Source organism: Equus przewalskii, chromosome 28, assembly GCF_037783145.1.
Source record: "Equus przewalskii isolate Varuska chromosome 28, EquPr2, whole genome shotgun sequence".
Lineage (NCBI taxonomy): Eukaryota > Metazoa > Chordata > Mammalia > Perissodactyla > Equidae > Equus > Equus przewalskii.
Genome location: NC_091858.1, coordinates 38,356,346 through 38,381,890, shown reverse-complemented (window position 1 = coordinate 38,381,890; position 25,545 = coordinate 38,356,346). Strand labels below are relative to the sequence as shown.

The following is a 25,545-nucleotide window of genomic DNA, read 5'->3' as shown; positions in this document are numbered from 1 at the left end:
AGCATCCTTTCTCCAATCAAATTCACTGAAGACATAACTCCAACAGCTGAATAAAACCTAGCCACCGCTATAAATACCGACTTTGACAAGCCAAGCGTCTTGCCAGAAGAGCAAGTCAGCTACACATCCAGCTAGGAAAAAGGAACCATCTATGATTATTTAAATTCACATTAAGTTACTCATTATGTAAACTTCCGGGTTTTCATAATAAATTTAAAAACATAACTAATTCATGAGTAGGAAGCAGAAAATAAAAATACTCCACATAGCATACCCCTCATTATCACAACATGAATCTCTCAACATTCTGGTACATAATCTTCTGGAACATGCTCTCCATATGTGCTAACCACCTGCATACACAGTGTGTGTACAGACACGCATGTGCACCCACACACACACATGATGACATCATGCTACACATATTATACATTTGTGTATTACACATTTGTATATTATACATTTGTATATTACATGTATCATATCATTCAAAAGTGAATATAATGTGATAACATATTAAGATATATTTAGATCTACCTACTCTTTTAATGGCTACATAATATTCCATGTTATGGGCAAATTGTAATTTAACCACTGTCCTAACTTTTGCGATGGCCGTTGAGTCTACATTTTCACCATCACGAACACCTGCCGTGATCATCCTTGTATGTGACTGACTGCACAGTCAACTGTCCAGCTCCCTCACTAATCCCTGGACACCAGCTGATGGCCCTTCACACGCTGTCTGGAAGTCGACCTATGAGGCTTCCTCCCTCGCTCCTTCCAATACTGACCAGTATCAATCTGTTTAATCTTCATATTTTCATTCAAAGGATGGCAAAGTAACTTTCTTGTATGTGACAAACACAAGTGGATATCCCAATTAGCCTTTCACAGAAAAATGAATATTCAATTTTTAAAACAACGACAATAACAAGGATTGCATGAAATCACCATTACAAGTAACAGAATGTGTGGTTTCAAGACATGTCAATGTAAAAATGTGGACACATGTTCAAACTCTTCTGTCATCAATATGTTCAGTTTCTTGCAGCTACGAGGCACGAGCTCCAGTTCTGTGGTCACCTGGATCCACCCGCTGATGGATCCCCATGGGATTTGCTGCCGGAATCCAGGGCGGAGTGCAGACTGCTTCCGGGCAGACTCCCCGTGGGGTAATGTCAACATCTGACCATTTCTCACAGAATATTTTTGGAAGCTTTTGATCAGCTAAATTTTTCTTAATAAGAAAGTTAAACAGAACTTAGAAATGTCATTGTTCACTTAATTATTAGGATGAATACAGGAGGCATCATGGAAATGAAGCATGAGATGACTCATACAGTGAAAAATAATGACGCATCTAAGAAAAAGAACTCAGAATGCAACATGTCAGGGAAGTGCGTCTCATCTCAGAGGCCACACGCTGGCTTCCCAGGCCAGCGCTGCCATCAGGGAAGACAAGCAAGGCCTCAGAAGGCCCCGGGCCTCAGTCTGCTCATCTATAAATTATGGTGACGGCTCCAGTTCTGCGTTTTCTAATTTCTTCTGGGTAGCCATGGTCTGTTGTGTGGACATTTGTCGTCTCACATTCAGACGTTATGCTCACTGCTCAGGTGGGAGCACAGAGAGACCTCTGGCCTTTCCTGCGCAGCCAGCAGCAGGGGACACTGCACCCCTCATCTCATCCTGGCCGAGAGCCCCGCGCCTGTCCCCGCAGCCGGATGGGGCAGAGCTCCCGGGACACCCCATCTCCAGCTGACGGCAGTCAGAAGCTTCCCTGGAGCACAGGGGCCGCGAGGTGTAAGAGGACAGGACTCGAGAGCCTGCTGGCGAGTAAGCTGGTCTCTGGCTCAGTCCCACTGTTCTCGGGAGGACAACAGCCCTGGAGGCCGACTTCATCCTTCAACCTCTCTTTGACCCAGATGCCAGACCCAGCCGCTGGTCCTTCACTGTGGTCCTGGCCCAGAGCACGCCTGCCTTCTCCCAGGCTACACTGCCTGAAACAACCCGATGCGGCCATCACTGAGCTCTCCACGACCTGGGCTGTGGGGCAGCCAAACGGCTATGGAGAAGCGCGGGCTACGCTGCCCACAGCCCTCGAACGCACGCAGGACCGCCTCGCACCGTTGTCCCACCCCGCCTGTCCTCCCATCCGCCCTCCCACACAGTTCCCACTGGATCCAAGTGCTGCCTGAAAATCTCCCCACTGCCCCATCCTCACTCCCCAGCAAGTTTTTATAGCTCCTCCCATCTCCCCTCAGCCCAGGCTTCTACTCAGAACCCTCAGCCAACACTGCCCTCCCTCCAGCTGCACACACTGGCCACTCCACACCATCCTTCCCGCCACCCAGAGCGCTGCTCCAGAAGTCTTCCCTCTATCCTCCCTTCCCTCTCCCTCCCTCCCTCTCTCTCCCTCCTTCCTTCTCCCTCCCTCTTTGTCTCCCTCCCTCTCCCTCCCTCCTTCTCCCTTTCTCTCTCCTCTCCCTCTCTCCCTCCCTTCCCCTCTCTCCCTCCCTTCCCCTCTCTCCTTCTCCCTTTCTCTCTCCCGCCCTTCCCCCCCTCTCCCTCTCTCTCTCTCTCCCTCTCCCTCTCTCCCTCCCTCCTCCTTCCTCTCTCCCTCCCTCTCCCCTCTCCTTCTCTCCCTCCTTCTCTCTCCATCTCTTTCCCTCTCTTCCTCCTTCTCCCTCTCCCTCCTTCTCCATCCCTCTCTCCCTCTCACTTTACCAGTGTTTCCTCTCCACTCTGTCCCCCCATCGCACCCTTCCATCCCCACCTCTACTTCCTGCACTCTCACTCTCTTTTGAACACTGCCCCCTCACCAAGTCTCTCTCGTCAGGGTCACAGTGGCTTCCAAGTTTTGCTAAACATAGAAAAATTACTACTTCTTTGTCAGAGTCAACAGTTAATTACACTTCCAAAATTTATTTTCTACATGGATTTCTGACCTCACTGCAGACTCCGATATCCATGCTTCCTCTCTGGGTTCCTTTTTGCCTTTGCTAAAGCAGGTTGTTTCTCGCTCTCTCAGCCAGGGGCTGTGGGTGGTGAATCCCTCATGCTCTGTGGGTATGTGCCATCTTTACTTGGCCTCTTTCAGAGGATTCCTTATTTCCCCACCAGGGGCTGCAGGTGCCCAGCGCCAGGTCCTTGGGCACAAAGGTCCACCCACCACCAGACCCGCTCCCCTCCGGAGGCGGCCAATGTTATTGTTCTACTGTACAAACAGACACACACATTATTCCTTTGTCTCCTTTTTTCTTTTTTTAATGAATCCAGTAGCAAACTCTCCACATGGCCTCTTGCTTTTTCACTTAATGAGAATCTGGGTGCTCACTCCCAGGAGACACAGAGTGCCCCTCAGGCCTTTTGAGGAGTGCATACAATGCCACCAACCTCATTGATTAAACATCTACTTATCTATCTGACTGATGAAAAGCTAGACTTCTCCCAACCCCTCGCTATTCTGAACGACGCACTTCTGAACACCCTTGTTTATGCTGATCCCTGCACACGTAACCTTATCTATAGGTTTGGGTCGGGGGTGTGCACCTGTACTCTGGAAGGACAGCGTCAAGCTGCCTTTCACAAGACTGTGCGAGCTGTACTTCAAACAGCCATGTCTGAGCCTATGCCTGCCATTCCCAATAGTGCATTAACAAGTTTTAGATCTGTGAAAATCGGACATGTGAGAAACGAGATCCCTATAGGCTCTTCACTCGTACTTCTCTTGTTATCAACAGATCGAACATCCTCTTTTTTTTAATGCTGAAAGAGCCACACATGTATCTTGCTGTGAAATGCCTATTACTACCCTTTTTGTGCGTTTCTCTTTTCAGCAATTAGTCATTTTCTTCTTGGCCTATGAGCTCTTTATATATGAAGGAAATGGGCCCTCTGTCAGTACTAAGAGCTGCAATAGCCTTTCCAGTTTATTATTTATCTTCTGATTTTGCTCGTGGCACTTGTCTTTTGCCATGCAGAATTGCAGATTCTATAAGGGGAAATCATCACTCTTTCCTTTTGTGCCTCTGGTTGTGTATGAACCTCTGTGGGGAAATGTTCTCCCATGATTCTTCTCATAACACGATGGTTTCAATGGTTTAGATTTAAATTCCTGCTCCTCTGTGTAACCCACACCCGCTCGTTTACCCCATTCACTCCTGAACGTCAGCTTGACTGTGTCTTCAAACCCAGACAGGTGGCGTCCAACAGAACTTGCGGGTGCAATGGAAACGGTCCCCATCTGTGCATCTAACACACTGGCCACTGGCCTCAAGACCCCCAGGTGCTTAACGTAGGGTGAGCTGACTAGAGAACTGAGTTTTTACTTTTAATTAATTACTCTTTGAATTTAAATAGCTGTGAATGGATGGCTGCCTGGAAGAGGCCACCACCTTCACCTGCCCTCAAGCCGAGCTTGTCCTCTCTGCGACTTCTCATCCCTGTGTTAAGTGGGTTTGCCTTCCTGATCCTGCCGACCACTCAGGCCACACCATCAGCTAAGAACTCTTTCCTCTGGAGCACTCTCAACACCTTCTTAAATGGTCTCAAATCTCAAGAGGAGAGATCTTAAAGTAAATCTCCTCAACACGCATGCGTGCGTGCATGACGGCAGCCATCCCTGCGAAGTGATGTATGCTTTTCAGCTCCAAACTCCGCCTGGGCGCAGTGCGACGGCTCACTCAGGCTGTCACCCACTCCCTGTCCACCAGACATGCCCACTCCCTGGACTGTAAGATGTCGTGAGGCTGCTGCCTGTGTCTACCAGGCTATTCTCTGGGACCTGCTTGTCCTTTGGGTTCCAGCTTCTTTCCACGAACTTCTCCTCAGTGACGACTCAATCTGAGTAAGGTCTCTGTGACCCCCTTATTCTAACTCATCCTGTTTCCTTCTCAGCAGGTGCCATGGGCCAGACTGTGCCCCCGGACCTACAGGCTGAGGCCTAAGCCCAGGTGGCTGTATCTGGAGATGGGCCTGGGAGGTGGCGATGAAGGTTCCATGAGGTCACAGGGTGGCCATGACCTCACAGGGCTGGTGTCCCACAGGGAGAGGAGGAGACCAGAGCTCTCTGCAGGTGCACATGAGGACGCAGGGAGAGGCAGCGCCCGTAAGCCAGAGAGAGTGGCCCCACCAGGAACCGAATCCTCAGCGCCTGGATCTCGGGCCTCCAGCCTCCAGAGATGCATGTCTGTTGTCGAAGCCGCCCAGTCCATGCAGTTCCGTTCTGGCAGCCCGAGGTGACCAAGACATCTGCCCTCCCACCATATGCTGGGCGCTGTGTGACTTTATTCTTCCGTATCCTGCAGTCACTACTCACGTTTCATCGCGTCCCGAAGGAGACTGAGCTAATGGTGGCAAGGAAGTTCCATCCTCAGCCGCAGCCGTCACCCAGCAGCTTTCTGAATGACCAGTGACTGGCTGGTGCTCCCAGCGCAGCTTCTGCTGCACGCAGTGAATCAGACACCCACAGACCCGGTGACTCCACAACTCTGGCGCAACTGCTCAAAACCTGTCAGGACCTGAGTACCGCGGGAAGACAAGACAGCATGGGGGACGAGACCGCAGGAAGCTCTAGAACCCCGTCTGGGCTCTGATCTCAGCTCGTCCCGCTACACAGCCCTGCGATCCGAGCCTCAGGCTCCTCCTGTGATGTCAGAGCCCCGCCTTAGAGGGCTGTTTGGAGACTGGAGATCACATCCTGCTCTCAGCAGCCCTGCCCACGGCAACCACTCAGCGGGTCTTGGTAACGATGGGGGCTGCATCCAAGTGGAAGAGAATTCTGGGAGATTCTCATGGCTACACTGCTGGAAGTGGGTTTAGACGGTCATCCCCAACATGTGCCTCACTGTCTACTTGGTTCAGCCCCTTCCTCAGACCCAGGGGGGACTCAGGTGCAGGTGCCTGAACTCACTTGCTGCCTCCTCTGTGCCAGCCACTGTGCCAGCACTGGGACAGTGTGATGGTCACGACGACACAGCCCTGTCTTCTAAAAGGAGAGAGCACGAGCACACAGGCGTTTCGCCTACGGCACATGCAGGGCCACGAGGAAACAATGGAGGCGACGTGACAGAAGCTGACAGGAGGGGAGCCCGCGCACACAGGGAAACTCACTCTCCTAAAGGTGTGGGAGCGTCACAGACCCTCAGAGAGTAAGCGCGATTCTGACTGAAGCACTGGTGTGAGCTGCGCGCTCGCAGGCGGACACGAGTGGAGGAAAAGGGTGAAAGTACGGGTGGGGACACAAGCTCTCGCCTTCCAGGTGCCCTTCCACCCCATCTGTATCCACACTGCCCGTCGTTGACAGAGACGCACTGATCTGCCTCACTTAAGGAGCTCAGTGTGCTCTGACGTGGACGCCCCACGCTTTATCACTCTACGTCCAATGACGGTCACAGCAGCTTCCAAGCCAACCTTGACAAAGCCAATTCCGGGTCTCCAGCCCGGCGTCTCAAAAAGAACAATAACCACAACCAGCCTCCAGATGCCTCAGGTACAGTGGCCACCAACTGAGGAAGCTCGTGAAGCTCCCCACAGCTCCATCACTAAGACAACCACCACCAAACAGTGGTTTAACTGGCTTTTTCCATTAGGAATGCAGCACTGTTCACTCAACCAACTCCAGCTGTCAGGCAGTCAGATTCCTAACTGTTAGCGCCTCCAGAAGGAAGCAGGCGTCAGCTACGTCCTCTGCCTCCTGGACAGCAAAAGAAACGTGGCTCATGCTCCCAACCACACGGCCTGCAGCGGTCCAGAGACGGCCTGCAACCCTGTGAGTCCTGAGGCAGCACCCACTCACCATCTGCTCTGCCCCAGGCCCACGTCTGTGCACCAGCTTCTCCTCTGTCCCTTGTCGATCCAGATGCACAGCTCAGCCCCTCCTTCTTCTACAAATCGTCCACTCACCCCAAGCACCTCAAGAGTTGAGTAATTAAAAAAATTTTTTTTGTAAAGACTTTATTTTTTTAGAGCAGTTTTAGATTCACTGCAAAATTGAGGGGAAGGTACAGAGACTTCCCATATGCCCCCTCCATTCTTGAACAGCCTCCTCCATTATCAGCAACCCCCACCAGATGGTGCATTTGTCACAACTGATGAGCCTACAGTAACATGTCATCATCACCCAGAGTCCATAGTTTGCATTAGGTTCACTCTGGGCGTTGTACAGTCTGTGGGTCTGGACAAATTAATGACATGCGTCCACCACTACAGTATCGTGCGGAGTACTTTCAGGTCCTAAAATCCTCTGCTCCACCTGTTCCTCCCGCCCCTTCTACCCCTGGCCACCACTGATCTCTTTACGTCTCCATAGTTTTGCCTTTTCCAGAATGTCATATGGTTGGAATCACACAGTATGTAGCCTTTTCAGATTGGCGTCTTCCCTTAGTCATGTGCATTTAAGGTTCCTTCATGTCTTTCATGTCTTGACAGCTCATTTCTTTTTTGTGCTGAATACTGTTCCACTGTCTGGATGGACCACAGTTTGTTCATCCACCCACTGAAGGACGCCTTGGTGCTTCCAAGCTTTGGCGATTTTGAATAAAGCTGCTGAAACACCCGTGTGCAGGTTTTGTGTGGACGAGAGCAGGGTCACTTTGCGGGAGATCTGAGGGAGGGGTCAGATCATTTTCTGCTCAATGTCCGCAGCCTGGGCTTCCCCGGCCCCTCCTTCTCTACCTCAGGCAGATGTCCTATCCCTGTGGAGAAGTCCTGGGCTGCCAACACGCACGCCCTCAGCAACTCAGAGAGACTCTCCTCTTAGGAGGTAAGGAAAACACACTGGTCAAGAAAATGGACTTTTCTTTGAGAAGGGTCAGAGTGTGGCCGTGCTGGCGGGTAGTGCTCAGGGTCTGACAGGAAGAGGGTGACCAGGGTGACAATGCTGTGCACTTTCCATTTCCTGAGATGGGGGATGGAGGAAGGCACTTGCTGTGGAGCTTTGAGGGGGTGAGACGCCCAACAGACATCAAGCAGAGGTGATGATACTTCATGAGCCATCCCACATAAAACCCTGAGCCTGCAGATGGGCACAGTTGGAGAACTCAGTTTGGGAGCCACAACTATCCATATATGGACACAGAAGCCATGGGACCAGGTTAAGTTACTTGGTACGTGGGTGTGGATAAGATAGTCTGGGGCACCCCAACATTCGGGGAGTGTGGATATGAGTCAATTTAATGTGCGGAGAGGACTGTTACATCAAAGGATAGATAAGTTGGATATTTTAAGACATGCTATAAAACCACCTCTATAGGGCTGTACTGAGTGACATTTCTACCAGCAATTTCTGAGGACTCCCTTCCTCCATTCCCGATGACAAGGGAGCAGGCGTACTTTCAACATGTCCTTTGTTGCCTTGGTAGACAGAGCAGCATTACGGCCGCTTCACCTGCGTGTTTATCCCAGGGAGGGTCTCAGTGGTCCTCTGCAGGGGGAGCAGCGGGCTCAAGCACAACTGCTCCACACAGTCCTGGAGTTCAGCTCAGAACCCCGGCACGGTCGAGCCCAATCACACCACAGCTACAACTAACTGAACAGGAAATATTTCAGGTTAATTATTCTCAGGAAAAAAACAGAAAATACTTCCTTCCTGCCTGGAGTAATGTTGAAATGGCACCAGAGGTCACGTGGGACTGAAGAGTGGAGACTACGCACCAGACTCCCTGTCTGGGCAACACTTCTTGGTGCTGCGACCTTTCAAGAAACTGGATCTACATAAAAATGTGTCCATAAAACATACCAGTTTCTTTTGCAGAGGTAAAGATCTCTGAGGAAATGTGCCGAGAAGGCTGTCCGAAGGCGTGGTGGGCGTCCCTGCCCTCTGGCGTGGATGCTGTGCGCGCTCCTCCCGTGGCCTCCGCCTCCCAGGGAACCATCGCAGAGCAGCTTTCAGCAGCCGCCGCTGCTCGCATCTTCCTGATTTCCATCCCACATGAAGGAAGTGCAGCATCCTGCATCTCAGAGCGCGCACCACACACCCGCAGCACCACGGCCAACTCTCACTCCACCGTCCAGACCGCAATTTCAGCACAGCGGCCCTCCGTCTGCTCAAAGGCACACTGCCTCATGGTGGTGGGGTAGCATCTGTCAAGCAGGCGGCTTCGTGAGCCACTCTCATTTGGATGGTGAGCAGTGAACCTATCTGCAGCACCCAGACAGCCCCCGCTCAGAAACCACCACCTTTACCCCACTGTCTACTGGCCTCGCTGCACCACTCGGACGTGCACAGCAGAGCAGACGTAGCTTCCAGAGGCACTTCCTTTTCAGGATACGATTTCCTAAAATATTCGAACACTGAACATATCTGTTTTTAAAGACAAAACGTAAGTTACTCTTGCTGCTCCAGTGAGCATCCCGAGAAAGTGAGAGGCAGACCGCTTTCCCGCGGCTGTCACAGGCTGTCCGCCAAGGACACAACTAGGGACCACAGTGTTGGAGAAACATCCCCAGTGAGAGGCTTCCCTCTCAGTGATGCGGCCGGCAAGATAACCTGAAAGGCCCGAGGAGTGCCCGGTTCCATACAGCAGGCATCCTCCTTCACTGTGCGGCGGAGCTCGGGGACAAGGAGGGGATCCGGGCCAACAGGGAGGGAGGGGAGCAATCCTGAGAGCAACACAGGGCCAGCAAGGCTGCACACAACGTCAGTGAAGATATGAATTCTCCCAAAGTAAGTGTAAGTATGATAAGGCAACAAATTTTCAAGATTCTACTGTGTGCAAATTGACGATCTGATTTTAAAATGCATGTGGAAAAGCAAAGGGTCAAGAAGAGCAGAGAAAACTGAGGAAGGAAAAGCCGAAAGGATGTGCCGAAGGGGCACGAACACAGCATCAGCCACAGTAAGTAGGAGAGTGAGGTGCTGGGAGAGGGGCCGACGGCCAGACAGGAGAGCTCGGAAACAGCCCACTTCCACGGGGCGGCCCCCACACAGCAGAGGACACACTCTTCCACAAATGGGGCTGAGAACACTGGGGAAACGAAACCAGATCATTACCTCACCCCATAGGCAATGGTCCGAAAGGGAAAAAGGGCCTAAACAGGAAAGGCATGTCCTTTAGAAAAAAATGTAAAATACCTTTGTTATCAGGGTAGTGAAAGATTTCTTAAACCAGACAAACAGCACAAACCATAAACTAAAAGATCAAGAAGTCACATTATATTATGATTAACTCACAAACAATAGAAGACATCATTGTTTTTAAAAATGAAAAGACAACCCGTAGAGAGAAGATATTTGTGACATATATAGTTGGCCAAGAATTGGGATGTGGAACAAAAAAGAACTCCTAAAGTCTATACACAACCCAAGGGAAAAACGGGCAAAAACATACGGTTAGTAAATATACAAAATGCTGTTCAGCCTCATTAAAACTCAGAAATCATACTAAAGTGAGAGGCAGGGTCCTCGCGTCTGACCAGAAGAGGAAAACACTATCTGTTTACAAGGACCCGGAGAAAAGAGACCTCGGACATGATTGCAGTGGGCACAGAGCACCACAGCTACTTCACAGACAAGCTGGCAACAAACGGCAAAACTGAAGGATGTGCGCTCAGAGAAACAGCACCCCGGGGACATGCCATCGGACTCTGAGCTCTGTTTATGGATTACGCCCTTGTCTTTAAGAACAAACGGACGTAGCAACACTCTTAGAACCAAAAAAGAAAAGGTTTCTGTACAGTGAACGAATATCAGTGAACTGGCTAAGTAATTACCAAGCGTGGTCCTAACCGTACCAAGAGCGTTTTCTCAATCTCACTCCACGGACTGGCTGATGAAGGCACCCTTCCCATCCTGGCTGCCCTCTTCTGACCCTAAAAGACATGGGCACACCTACAGCTCTGATCATCACCAAACTCCTCCGCGAGCACCACACCTCCAAGGGAATTCTCATGAGGACCTTTACAGAAGCTTCACACAAGTTTTGTCCATTTGATAGTGATTTTATTGTTTTGCTTGTAGCCAAGATTTCTTTTTCCAGCTGCAAAGAAACTATGATGTTTTTCCTTTAAAATTTCTAAGGGGTATTGCCTCAAAAAAATATGTTGCCCTTTCAAGATAAAAAACACTCAAGAAACTAGCAATAGAAGGAAACTTCAACATAGCGAAGGAAGTGCATGAAATAGCCACAGCTAACACTGCACTCAGTGGAGGGGCCCGGATTCTTTCCCCTGAGGTCAGGAATGAGACCAGAATTCCCACTCCTGCCACTTTTCTTCAACATTGTATTGGCAGTTCTAGGCAGGGCAATGAGTCAAGGAAAAAAAAGAAATCAAAGGTATCCAGATTGAACAGGAAGAAGTAAAACATCTCTACTCACAGACGATGTGATCTTATATATAGAACACCCTGAAGAATCCACAAAAAAAACTGTTAGAGCTATGAGTCCAGCAAAGTTGCAGGATACAAGATCAATGTACAAAAATCTGTATTTCCATATTTGAGACCATTGCCTAATCCAAGGTCAAAGATTTACTTGCACTTCTACACACTAGCAATGAATATTCCAAAAAAAAAGATTCCATTTACAATAGTATCAAAAGAATAAAATACTTTGGAATAAACGTTTTTAAGTGTAAAATTTATAGTGAAAACTATAAAACACTATTGAAAGAAATTAAAGATGACAAACGGAAAGATATCCTAAATTCATGAAATGGACAACTTAATATTGTTAAGATGACAATAATCCCAGTGTTCTGCAAATCCAACGAAATTTGTATCAAAATTACAACTGCTTCTTTTGCAGAAATGGACAAGCAGACCCAAAAATTCATTTGCAATTGCAAAGAACCCCAAATAGCTAAAACAATCTTGAAAAAGAACAAAGTTGCAAGACTTTACTTCCTGATTTCAAAACTTACTATAAAGCTACAGTAATTAAAACAATGTGGTGTTGGCAAAAGGACAGATATATAGATCAAGGGATCAGAACTGAGAGTCCAGAAATAAACACATATATCTACGGCCAATTGATTTTTGACAAGGGTGCCAAGTCCATTCAAAAGGAAAAGGACAGTTGCTTCAACAAACGGTTCTGGGACAATTGGACATCCACAGGCAAAGGAACAAATTTGGACCCCTACCTCACACCATATACAAACATTAAATCAAAATGGACCAATGACCTAAACGTAAGAGCTTAAACTATAAAACTCATTGAAGAAAAACTAGGTGTAAAATTTGTGACCTTGGATTTGGCAATGGTGTCCTAAATATCACCCAAAAACATAAGCAACAACAGAAAAAAAATATATAATAGACTTAATCCAAAATTAAAATCTTTAGTGCCTCAAAGGACATCATCAAGGAAGTGAAAACACAATCCATGGTATGGATCTGATAAGGGTCTCATATCAAGATTCTAACCCACTCTTACGACTCAACAATAAAAAGACAAACAATCCAAATTAAAAATGGGCAAGCATAGCAGTTAAGTTCGGCACACTCTGCTTCGGTGGCCTGGGTTTGTGGGTTTGGATCCCAGGTGTGGACCGGTGTACACCTCTCATCAGCCATACTGTGGTGGCAACCCACATATAAAGTGGAGGAAGACTAACACAGATGTTAGGTCGGGGCCAGTCTTCCTCAGCAAATAAATAAATAAATAAATAAATAAATAAAATGGGCAAAGAACTTAGACATTTCTCTAAAGAAGACACACAAATGGCCAACACATGCATGCTAAGATGAACCTCATTAGTCATCAGGGAAATGCAAATCAGAATTACAATGAGATACCACTTCATACCCACTAGGATGGATATAATGAAGAAAACAGAAAATAACAGGTGTTGGCGAGGATGCGGAGACACTGGAACCTGCGTGCACTGCTGCAGGAGGGAAAGACGTGCAGGAGCTGTGGAAAATAGTTCGGCAGTTCTCCAAAACATTAAACACAGAACCACCATCTGATCCAGCAACCCGCTCCTAGGCATACAGCAGGAGAGCTGCCAGCACACGTCCACAAACACACGCCCGTGCACGGGTGCTCACAGCAGCACTGCCGTAACAGGCAGGAGTGGAAACGGAACAAGTGTCCATCAACTGATGAACGTGTAAACAAAATGTGGTCCCTCCACACAGTGGAACATTCTTCAGCAATAAAAAGGAAGGAAGTCCTGACACGTTACAACACAGTGAACCTCAAAACCATGATGCCAAGTGAGAGAGCAGTGTGTGACTCCTTTATACTAAACGTGCAGAACACACAAGCCCACGGAGACAGAAAGCAGGGAGGGACAAATGGAGAGGGACTGCTAGGGGATACGGGGCTCCTTTTTGGGGTGGTAAGAATGTTCTGGAATTAGCGGTTATGACTGCACGACATTGTGAACGTACTAAAAATCATTAAATTGTACACTTTGAAATGGTTAAAATGGTGAACTTTTGGTTAAGCACATTTTATTTAAATATGCTGTTGTGTGTGGTGTGGAGTTTTCAGATACAGGCACACGTCAGGCTCATTTGCATCTGGGAAATAATGAAACTCTCAGAAATACCTACTCCTCTGTTTGTTTCCTAATGCCACGTGAAACGGCACGTGGTCTGCTCACTGTATGTTTCACCACTGCCCTCTCAGAGGTGGAGGGCTCCTGACAGGGGAGGAGGGTGCAGAGAGCAGGTGCAGGACACAAAGAACCAGGAATCTGGATGCCCTTCCAGGCTCTGGTGTGACCGCCCTTGTGACACTCCACTGTTATTCAAGTTTCCCTTTCAATCTGAGCCAGGGCCAAGTGGTTTCAGCCACTCGTAACCAGAGTCTAAACTGTCCGTGCAAACTGAGATCTGTGTACCGCTACAGCTCAGATGCCAGGCATCACAGAACAGTCTGGAGCCTTGAAAACCACACATGGGATCAAACCACTGGGGGCGGGGGGGTGCCTCGCACCCCGGCTCTCATGAGGAGTCCTCTCTAAATCCTGACTCTGCAGTCCTCACGCTGTCTTTTCCGGATGAGCCCTCAGTGGGGCCGGTCCCCTGTCACCATGCCGGCTCTGACACTCCACCTGGACAATGACACCCATGCTGTTCCACTATCCAACCAATAACAGAACCACACTGTTCTGCCCAACAGAACCGGGCTTCAGCAGGCTCTGCAGGTCCCTCTGCTACCTGATTATGGCTCAGGGTCTCTGACTACGCCCAGACTCCCGGCAGACAGGATGAAAACTGTCTCGATGCCCAACAAGATCCTTCCTTCACCTGGATCAGGCATCTACTCAGTCAACAGCTTTTGCACCTTTCAAATCAGAGGATTTACGTAATAATCACACTCGGAAACCACCTTTATATCCGTATTCTGATCTTTAATTCACCTTCATACAAATTAACAGCACCTTACACATGCCTGTTGAAAGGAAGCAACTTGTACCGAAGCTTCCGCGGAAAGACGTCACCCAAAGGGCCAGGACTAACTTTAAGGAAACCCACGTGATCTGTAAGAAGTGAAATGGACTCGGCATTTAAAATTAAAAATATCCCCACGCTGACTTGAAGTAGTCATGTTGACATTCTAAGCTTTTCATTTGCTATTACTACACACGGATACAACTTGTCTTAGTAAAACATGAACCCTAATTTAAAAGACTGTCTTGCAACCACATTCAGGAAGAGAAGCAAGGTCTTCGAGCGTGTTTTTTTAAACAGTGATTTTAGAAGTGAAAAGCCAACCACTTTCAGCAAGAAAACACACATGTGACAAAGGAACTGTCTGTCATCCCGCAAAAGAACTGACAATTATTTTTTTATCTTCTGGGAGGAAACTGGCCTGGAATGTGTAGATGCTAATTTTTAATTGAGAAACAATCACCCATGCACAAAGTGTCCACTGTTCCCCCTTACTTCACCTTCCACCAGCTGTATTATTGGTGAAAAGTCACTGTTAAAACAGTCAAATTAGATGAGGGAAGAAAGTGCAAATAGACCCTAAAAACAAAAATTTCTAAAAAGATGAAGAATGTTCAGTAAAACTCAGAGAGAAACAGGAAGTTGCGGGCTGGCCTCCCTCTCGAGTGGGACAGCCTGCGTTCTCCACGGCTCCGCCAGGCTGATCAACACACACATGGCCAAGGGCGGACAGGTGCTGTCCTGGTCAGCGTGGGCAGCCATAGCAAAATACCACAGACGAGGAGCTAAAACAACACATTCATTCCGGGTGCTGGCGGCTGGACGTCCGGGATCCAGGTGCCGGCAGGGCTGGCTCTGCCGGGGCCTCTCTCCCAGGCGTGCAGACGCCGCCTGCTCCCTGTGTCCTCACTCATCGTCCCGCTTTGTGTGTCTGTGCCCTGAGCACCGCTTCTTATAAGGAACCAGTCCTATTGGATCAGGGCCTACATAGTGACCTCATTTACCCTTAATTACTTCTTAAAGGGCTCCGTCTCCAAATATGGTCCCATTCTGAGGTCCTGGGGGTTAGGACTTCAACGTCTGAATTTTAGGGGACACAACTCCATGCATAACATGCATTTTCTTTGAAAAGTAAAAATACATGTAACAGCAGCCATTTACGCCTTAGTCCATGTGATCTTAACTCTAACCCACAATCTGCATATGGTGGTCTCGGTGGGACGCGTCGCTGGGAGCTCGCACCATCCTCACCACGTGACGGCCCACGGGAAGGATGCAGGGGGGAACACAGCACACATGGTTTGCCCCAGAGGAAAGTACACAGTGTAACCTGTGTCTACGAGGTGAAGGAAACAGTTTCCTTCTTGCTTGTGTGGCATCTGCTCACCAGAGCAGTGCCCACGGGCATCCACTATGTTATGGGCACACAGGTTTTGCATGGAAATTTCCTTGCCTGAAATCCCATCATGATGTATAACATTCCTCCTGTGGTAAAATGTGATCCAAGTCAATGGAGATGTGGCCTGCAGGCAGCGAGCAGACCTGCAGGCCTACGGGACCTGCCTGTTGAGACCAGTCAGGGGAGCGTTACAAGACAGGAGAATGCAGGGACTAAGTCGAGTCTCTTCTCTCAAGGTGATTCAGCTGGGCCAGAGGAGAGAACCAGCGCTCAGGAGCAGAATCACATCGGACAAAAGCCCAGCGAGAGATGACTGCCAGAGAGAAATGGAAAGGGCCCCAAGAAAGGATGCACAGAACCCTGTGCATTTCTGTGTCCACCTGCAACCAAGAGGCTCCCCTCCAATGCCCCAACCTTGCTGGCCCTCCCGTGGCCCTGTCTGTGTCTGCCACACGGCGGCCCCCGCCAGGCTGACACTGCTGTGCTGCCGGGACCCAGAGTCCACGAAGCTGCCACTGCAGACCTCCCACCACTCGAGGATCCTGGATAGACGCCTGCCAAAGACAAGGGACAAGGGAGACCAACACAGAGGAGGAACCAGGAGCCCGGCTGGGTGGATGCACGAACTGGGTCAGTGATGGGACGGAGCAACAGCGGCAGAGGGAGAGGCGTGTCCTGTCCAAGGAAAGACGGAGCTGGCTGACGGTCTCCTGTCTCTATGCCCAGAACACCACGTGCAAACGGCCCAGACAAACAGCAGAACTGTACCCACTGTACACTCCAGAGCGTGTGCAGACGACCCTGGCCCACCCCCAGAAGGCCCTGAACAACTCGACCACCTGCGCATGCTGCAGGGCAACAGAGGTGGCCGTGACCACATGTCCATGGCCCATCGTCACCTGCAGACACCTCACCTGTCAAAGGAGGGGCGCTCCAGCCTGTCACCGTCTCAGGCGCCACTTTCTCAGGGGGTATTTCCGAGGCCAGAGTCATTGGTGCCCCCTTTTCTTGGCCATGCGGAACTTTAGGAAAAAGTCTCCTCAGCACTTTTTCAACAAACACTGCAAAGGCAACCAATTGACAAGAGAAAGGAAGGAATTACTGAAGGCAGTGTTATTAAAACTGCACATGAGTTCACATAAGGCAAACACACGTCCTGACATTTTGACCTGAGAGCAAAGTAACTGTCCCCAGAGGACCCCCCAGCACTGTCCATCAGAGGACCCCCCCCAGCACTGTCCTCAGAGGACCCCCCAGCACTGTCCCCAGAGGACCCCCCAGCACTGTCCATCAGAGGACCCCCCCCAGCACTGTCCTCAGAGGACCCCCCAGCACTGTCCATCAGAAGACCCCCACAGCACTGTCCTCAGAGGACCCCCCCAGCACTGTCACCAGAGGACCCCCCCAGCACTGTCCATCAGAGGACCCCCCCCAGCACTGTCCCCAGAGGACCCCCCCAGCACTGTCCCCAGAGGACCCCACCCAGCACTGTCCTCAGAGGACCCCCCAGCACTGTCCATCAGAGGACCCCCACAGTACTGTCCATCAGAGGAACCCCCCAGCACTGTCCTCAGAGGACCCCCCCAGCACTGTCACCAGAGGACCCCCCAGTACTCTCCATGAGAGGACCCCCCCGGCACTGTCCTCAGAGGACACCCCCCCCGCCAAGCACCCTCATTGGGAGGCCCACAGGTGCTCAGGGGAGGAGAGCCGCAGGAAGAGGGCAGGCTGCCATGGTGAACACGGACTTGGGGTTGGTGCTGGGTGGGCTGGCCTCCCGTCCTCCCTCAACGTTCTCATCTCTGGTTGAATTTCCATGTGAAGAGCAGACTGTGAGCCCATTTCAGAATTCGGGGCTTCAGGTCCTGGGTACCCAGTGCGCCCCTAGACAGGCTCGGTCCCCCGGCAGGTCACACGGAGAGCCTTGAGGCTGGGCTCACCTTGAGGCAGGCAGACCGAGCAGGGTTCCGGCACACCTAACCACCATGGCCGGGAGGCAGCTGGGCGTTCTAGGACGTCCTAACAAGCACACAGAGACTTCACTCTGCTCATTTCAGTTTACATCCTGCTCCAAGTGGAGGAAAACAGCTGCCATAACGGACAAATATTTCCATGCTGATTTAATGGGAACCATGAACAGCTACGAGTCTCAAGACGCGCCCGGAAGAGGTGAGGGAGATGTTAGTAACACGCATTTGTCTGAACCTCGTCAAACTCAGAGATGAGTCGACAAAGCGTGGAGAGCTGCTGTGCAGCAGGCAGAGGTCCTGCGCGGCCACCAGAACGCTGCGGAGGGCCCGGGCTTCTTGGTCACGCGGTGGAGAGGTGAGCGCGTCCCTGAAGACTCGTGTCCTCGGTCACATAATATGAGAACAATTTTCTATTTTAAATTTAAAATTGAGCGCAGTAGTCCAAAAAACTAAACAGAGAGAAAACCTTCGATATCCTAAGTTGGACTGGGGTAAGCACTTCGTAAACCCAGGTGGCGGCAAGACTCCCACCTCACACTCGCATGTCAAAGCCTCCTGAGGAAGCATGCCTCTCCCAGCGGGACCACATGCCCCTCCAGGAACCGCTGGTGCCCGCCGCACCCCGCAGCACACTCCCACAGGCTGGCTGGGTCCAAGGAGCTCCTTCCTATCCAAGGACCTGTCACAAACGCTACTCTGGGCACACGGCCTGGACACTCCGGCCCTCCTTGAGGGGCTCAGGACAACCTGGAGATCGTGTCCTGGAGAACGCTGGTTTACGTCGCCATACCCACGATCCAGGAGTTACTCACAACGTGTGGAGTCAAGAGCGCAAGAAGAGACGGCCTCAAAGAGACGTTGTAATGGGATCTCAATGTCAACTGGGAGCTTTGTCTTCAATTAGAATTTCAACTAATAAACCTTAACACAAGCCGAGTATCCAGCAACTTCAGAATAAAATGATCTGGTAAATATACATCTAATAGTTTCAGCTGCCAACGTTTAAAGCATAGTCTTTCTAAAAGTACTATGATTTTAATCTTCTTAAATCAGTTTTAAAAGAGCAATGTGTAACAAGCAAAATTAAAATATCAATAACTACTTTCTACCAACTAATATTTCTAGCAGACTCACTGGCGAATGTCACTTGATCCCAACGACACAGGGAGTAAGAACGCAGCACGGAGCCACCTGCACGCAGCGTACTCTGCGACTGTGACCAAGCCCTTGGAGCGCCCTCAAGAACCGCCCCCCAGCGGTCCCCACACCTCTGGACTCCTAAGGACGAAGTGGCCGCCAAGCACTGGTGCAGTCACACAAAGTCTCCCCTCCCTGAAGGAGCTCACAGTTTATTTGAACAGAAACAACCAGCTATTTTAGACCAAAAAAAAAAGTTGTACAGCCACTTAAACTCTCGCTGCCATGTCGAGCCTGCAGAGTTATGAATGAGATGAGCACCCTCGGACTGCTGGCTGGTTTCCTACACGGTGGACTCAATTCTGTAAACAGAGTGGGTCTTCTAACCGGCCACGTCTACTTAGTGACTCATGCTGAAAGCAGAATGCAAAGCAGTTATTTTTCAGGGTACTGAAAAACAGCGAAGCATCGTTTTTAAAAAGCACTCGTCATTTTTGGTTTGCTGAAATGCTCCTCTCAACCTACTGTGCATGTGTGTGTGTGTGAATGTGTACCTACTACAAATGTAGGCCTATAAATCAATTTGGATGTTAAAAGTCTCTTTTCTGCTTATTTTCCAATGGCTCAAAAACAAAACAAAACAAATGGAGGGCACTCTGCCCTGGAAGGCAGCTCGGTGTCACACCCAGCTCTCAGAAGCCCCCCAAACCACGTGAGCCAGGGAGAGTGCTCTGCTGCACCACAGCTGCCGAGGCGTGGCATCTTCACACCTCATCCACCGGCTGCTCCTCCAGCAGCAGGAGCAAGTTTTGACCTGAAACTCTGCTGTCCGTCAAAAAGCAATCACAAGAAAGCGAAGAAGCAGGAAATGGATGTTTTACACCAATCGGAAAAGCCACCGTGCAGGAAAACAGTACAACCACCACGTGGACAGGCATCAGGATCGACAGGAGAGGCACCAAGGAGGAAACAGTGTCTGAAATTGATCTGTGAAACACCAGACAGGGAGGGTAAGCCTCCTTATCACAGAGGAACCAGGGATGTTGATGTAATTTTCAGAGAGGACTGCCTGAACTTGACATTTCAATTTAAAGACACAAGCCAAATAAACATAAAATCTTTCAAGAAGGTGTTCTTTGGAAATTAGAAACCTAGGAAAAACTGTAAATATATATACCTCCAAAGGAAACAGTTTGATTGCTGGCGGTAAACCTATTCAATTCTAAACTCTTCAATGCTGTTACTTGATTTAAAATCTAACAGTTGGGTATAAAAAAGGAAGAGCTTCTTCCATTTTTAACAAAGGTGTTAATGGCAGCATTTCAAGGAATTGTTTCTCTGTTTGCTATGGTGTCAGGGCAGAAGCCCAAGAACTGTGAAGCGTTTGACAAGCTCCTGCAGGGAAGAGGGTAAACCAACAGACAAGAAAGAGCGGCCCCTTCTAGGTCGCTTTCCAGCCGGAAAGTCTCCCGACTCGGGACGAGGGCTGCATTCCATTTGAAAAGGTACTTATGGGAAAAAGCATGGAAATAGCAACTTTTTCTTCTATAATATTCCAATCTGAAAAAAGCAAAGGAAAATGAAAAATACGTGGTAGAAAAAAAAAGCAACCCATGACCTTTGAGACCATGCAATGAGTTACCCCATTGACACCAGGAATACTTTTCTTTTCCTTACAAAAGTTCACTTTGATTGCAAAGTGGCATCTGCCCCCCACAGTGTCTGTGTACACAGTGTACTCAATGTAAAATCAGGGTGAAACCATGCCTGTCCTTTTCCTATGTGGATACATACTGTGCATCTGGAGAGCCTTCCCATAACGGAGGAGGTCAGAAATGATGTTCATTCTGTGTGATTCTCCAGCCAAATATTTCATGACTTGTGTCATCACGCCTACACACCTGCATCTCTTGGAAAAGCACGACTGTCTGGGGACAAAAGACATGTAGACACAATTTGGGGACATGAGGGATGAAATTAGTTCAAAAACTGCTTCAAAGGCAGATGTTAACGGGAAGCAGTAAGTGAGGGGACCACAGCCTCATTGGAATTACATGAAAATTATGGAGACCACAAATACTACAGATAACTTGAAAATGTGGCTTCTTGATATTTCACTTGGAAAGACACACAGACAGTGGAACAAAGAGGTTTCTGACGTCCCTTTTCTGAGTTTCCAATTAGCAGACTTATGAACGGAAAAGTGCTATCATCCAGAATTTGACACAGGAGTTAGCAGGCTTTTTGAAATTACACTTAAACAAAAAACTGCTACTGAAAATAAGACCAGAAATGGACATTCACAGAAACTTTCTCCATGGCCGACTTGGTGGCGTCCCTCCTCACCTCAGCCGTAGAGAAAATCTTCCACAAGCTCCCACGAAACACACATACACGCCGCCAACTCACAGTCTTAAAGAAAACTGAGAATCCCCCTATCTCAGTAAAACCGGCTCAGGTGATTCCCTTTTCCACCCTGACATCTGTGCATCTTGTGTCAACAGAATCTAAATTTAAATTTTCTTAGGGTTTTTGTATTTCTTGGAATTTGAAATTTTCAATTTTCTCTTCTCATGTTTAAATACCTGCTGAGTATCTGCTAGCCTATCCATAACTTTCTCAGAAACCATATTCAATTTTTTTTCATTTTACTCTTATAATGAGTTATTTACCCTTTGCCTATAATCTAGGAAGAAAGGAATAAATTGGTAATAGTGCCTCGTCACTTCATAAGAAAGAAAAGTGCAGTACAGTATGCTAATCCAGTGAGTGATAGTTTCTTAATGAGTTTCATAATGGAACTAGAAATGGAAAATAATTAGCTAAGATTTAAGCAAGAGTTGGCAAGCTTTCTGAAATATTAATTAAAAGGAAAACAGTACTCAAAATAAGACCAGAAATAGTACTCAAATGGGACATAATTAGAATCTTACACCACGACCACTCTGATGTGGTATCCCCAAGTAGTTGGTACACACTAAATATTCATTTTCTCCCCAAATTTTAACACTAAAAACACCCCTGTAATATTCTAAACTTTGTCCAAAATGTTTCCTTGTAGAGACGTTTGCAGCACTTCTGTACCCTAACCATTCAGAGCTGTTATCGTTTTCATCAGGGGCTGGTGAGCACACCTGAACCCAGGGGACAGAAGGACAGCAGGGACGCTGCTCCGGGCCCCCAGGACGGGGCCCCAGCAACCGCTGTGCTCTCCAAGGTGTTTTCTCACCCAAATATGCTGAGGACGGACGGGACAGGGCCACACAGGTGAGGGCCCACCCAGACGGCCATTCAGAGGCGTGCTTCGTCATAACTGGGAGGGAGAGGGTAAATTATCGTTTCTACTCCAATATTTTAATTCTTTCCGGTTTCCTTAACACTGGCTTCTTCATCAGCCGGATCCTGAACTCAACCACAGTACACAGACACGGGTCCTTGCACAAGTAGGGAGCCAGTCACTTGGGAGGATGTCAGGAGCAGATGCTCTGGAATGCCGGTACTTCCACTTCTGCACCACACCGCCAGGCCACCCACCCAGAGCCAGAGGAGGCCACAGCACACCCACCACCACCCCGCGGGCATCCCTAGGCCACCTCGCTCGAGGAACCAGCTCCTTCCATTGCGTCTTCAAGGCAGGGTCCTGTCTCGCCCAGGCGCCGGCTATTTCTCTAGTCTCTAGGCCATGGGTGTCTGCCTCCCCTTGAACAAGGTGCACCCCTGCCCCCTCAACCCCCTACCGCCCAAGTCATCTGTGCTGCTGTTCTCAGGGCCAGGCGAGTGCCCCGGCCTCCTTCACACCCACGCTGGGCAGTTGGCTGACAGTGGGACCACACACTTCACACACATTACCTGATTTAATCCTCACAACAACCCTACTGTCTCCCCATTGCTGTGTATATTTTTAATTTTCTGTATATCATGATGCTCTGACATCTTAAAACCCTCTGGCTGGGAGAGACCACCCCTCGCAGCTGGCCGATCCTCAGAGAGAGCAGAGCAGGAGCAAGCCTCTAACATGCCCACCAGCCACCAGAGCTGGCCCCTCCACCTGCCCTGTGCCCAGCAGCGAGAGTCCTCTGCCTAAAGCCCAAACCCAAGGAAACGATTCCATCCAGCCAGTCTGAGTGCTCCCCTGCCCTGCCTGCCTTCCTGTGGGAACCCCGGGAAAGGCCATGGCCCAGTTCTTCCCCTTGCTCCTGTCTGCTGCCTCGTGTGGTTTAGTGTGCCGCCTGGCTCTGGGACCCACAAGCACAATAAACTTCGATTCCCAAGCCGCTCCTCTCTCCTCTTGTGGCTAAGCTGACTGACTGTCTCATAAAACACAAAGAACAGCCCGCATCTTGTAGCCAAGGCACCTGAGGGTCCCAGGGAACTCGTGTGAGGGCACAGGCCCACCTCCCACTGTGAGTGCAGCCTCCCGCTGCTGGGCACCTGGGGGTCCCAGGGAACTCGTGTGAGGGCACAGGCCCACCTGCTGCTGTGAGTGCAGCCTCCCGCTGCTGGGCACCTGAGGGTCCCTGGGAACTCGTGTGAGGGTGCAGGCCCACCTCCCGCTGTGAGTGCAGCCTCCCACCGCTGGGCACCTGGGGGTCCCAGGGAACTCGTGTGAGGGCACAGGCCCACCTCCCGCTGTGAGTGCAGCCTCCCGCTGCTGGGCACCTGAGGGTCCCAGGGAACTCGTGTGAGGGCACAGGCCCACCTCCCGCTGTGAGTGCAGCCTCCTGCTGCTGGGCACCTGAGGGTCCCAGGGAACTCGTGTGAGGGCACAGGCCCACCTCCCGCTGTGAGTGCAGCCTCCTGCTGCTGGGCACCTGAGGGTCCCAGGGAACTCGTGTGAGGGCACAGGCCCACCTCCCACTGTGAGTGCAGCCTCCCGCTGCTGGGCACCTGAGGGTCCCAGGGAACTCGTGTGAGGGCACAGGCTCACCTCCCGCTGTGAGTGCAGCCTCCCGCTGCTGGGCACCTGAGGGTCCCAGGGAACTCGTGTGAGGGCACAGGCCCACCTCCCACTGTGAGTGCAGCCTCCCGCTGCTGGGCACCTGAGGGTCCCAGGGAACTCGTGTGAGGGCACAGGCCCACCTGCTGCTGTGAGTGCAGCCTCCCACCGCTGGGCACCTCAGGGTCCCAGGGAACTCGTGTGAGGGCACAGGCCCACCTCCCACTGTAAACCCATCTCCCACAGCTGGGCACCCGGTATCCAGATGATGAAGCCCCTCCCTCCGCACCCCAGCCCGACTCTCATCCAATCCAGAAGCACACTGCACCTGCCCACAGAGCACACCTCCTGCCTCGCACAGCCCGGCAGGCACCACGCCAGCTTCTGGGGAATCTCTCTCCCTATGCCTACCACCCATGCCTCCGGCTGCTGCCTTATTCCACATCGTCTCATGCCCCCAAAGACATGCCAACAACATGCTGGCCGGCCAGCCTGCCGCTGGGCCTGCCCCGTGCCACACCTCCCCTGTCCACTTTCAGATCTGTCTTCTATAGAAGCAAACACCTACCCTCCACTTGCAACCTGTACCAGCTGCCCAGCTCCTATCTAGAACGGAAGCTTCCCTGGCCTGGGGGCCAGCACAGCAACCTTCTCCACCATGCACACACCCCCTCTGTTCACAGAAACCCAGGCCCTTCATTCACTCCTTCACTCAGCAACGCTTGCTGAACCTGCTGTGTGCCAGGCACCGGGAGCATGGGACGCCTCCTCACAGGAAGAAGCAGACAGGGATCGGGCAGTGATGATCCAGAGGGCACGTGAGCCCATGGAGGAAACAGTGCGTGCAGGACCTGGAACAGCAGGGAGCCGGTCCTGCTGCCAGCTCTGCCCTAGGCAGCACTGACCACAGAGAGGTTCCTTCTATTCCAGAATAAAGGATCTGTTGTATCTCACAGAACACAGAGACAACACCCAAGTGAGACTCGTGTGGACAAACAGAGCGGGGGCTCTCCCGCAGGTCAGCAAGCCCTGCTTGCCTGTCTGCACGGGGCCCCGCAGGCACCGCCAGGACAAAGCTCTGCCAGACCGTCGCCTCCACCCCGCCACACCTGCAGGCAGCTCAGCACAGAGAACGGGTCTCCTCCCAGCCAAGCCGCACCCCCAGCACCTGCGGCTCTGGGACTCAGGGGGCTGCCGCCAGTGTGCCTAGGTCCGGGCGTGTAACTGGGAAGACACATACACATGTGCACAAACACACAGAGACACACATATACACACATGCACACACAGATACATACACACACTTACACACATGCAGGCACACACTAAGACACATACATATATACACACACACAGAGACACATATACATGCATGCAGGCACACACATGACACATGCACAGACATATATACACAGACACATACAAACACACAGGGACACATAGGCACATACACGGACAGACACACACATATATACAGACACACACATATATACAGGCAGACACACACAAACACAGAGAGACACGTACACACATACAGACATGCATATACACACATGCAGGCACAGACATACATGCACATACACGCAGACACACATGCACACACACAAACACAGATGCACAGACACACACAGACTCACAAGCCCCACTCCCGCTGCTTCAAGAACACTCGCATCAGGGCCTGGACCACAGGGAATGCCCCAATAAGGGGGTATGTCATGCTGACCACAAAGCCCTCCTCAGGACGTGGGGATATCAG

At 50.4% G+C, this 25,545-nt stretch overlaps 1 protein-coding gene across 14 annotated transcripts in view; it reads right to left on the bottom strand.

The window, feature by feature from the left end:
- ERICH1 (glutamate rich 1) overlaps positions 1 to 25,545 on the bottom strand; it is a 144,416-nt gene that overhangs the window by 114,377 nt on the left and 4,494 nt on the right. For 8 of the 14 annotated variants that reach the window (XR_011534262.1, XR_011534267.1, XR_011534266.1 and 5 more), the window contains exon 2: positions 16,661 to 16,807. The exons of 1 other annotated variant lie outside the window; for it this stretch is intronic. Coding sequence is in view for 6 of the 13 variants with exons in the window: in XM_070598448.1 (XP_070454549.1) it covers positions 16,661 to 16,807 (147 nt within the window). In the remaining 7 variants the exon portion in view is untranslated. Of the gene's footprint in view, positions 1 to 16,660; positions 16,808 to 20,647; positions 20,782 to 24,520; positions 24,636 to 25,545 lie in introns of those variants that run through there. 5 more of the 14 variants (XR_011534261.1, XM_070598445.1, XM_070598443.1 and 2 more) reach the window with 3 other exon arrangements.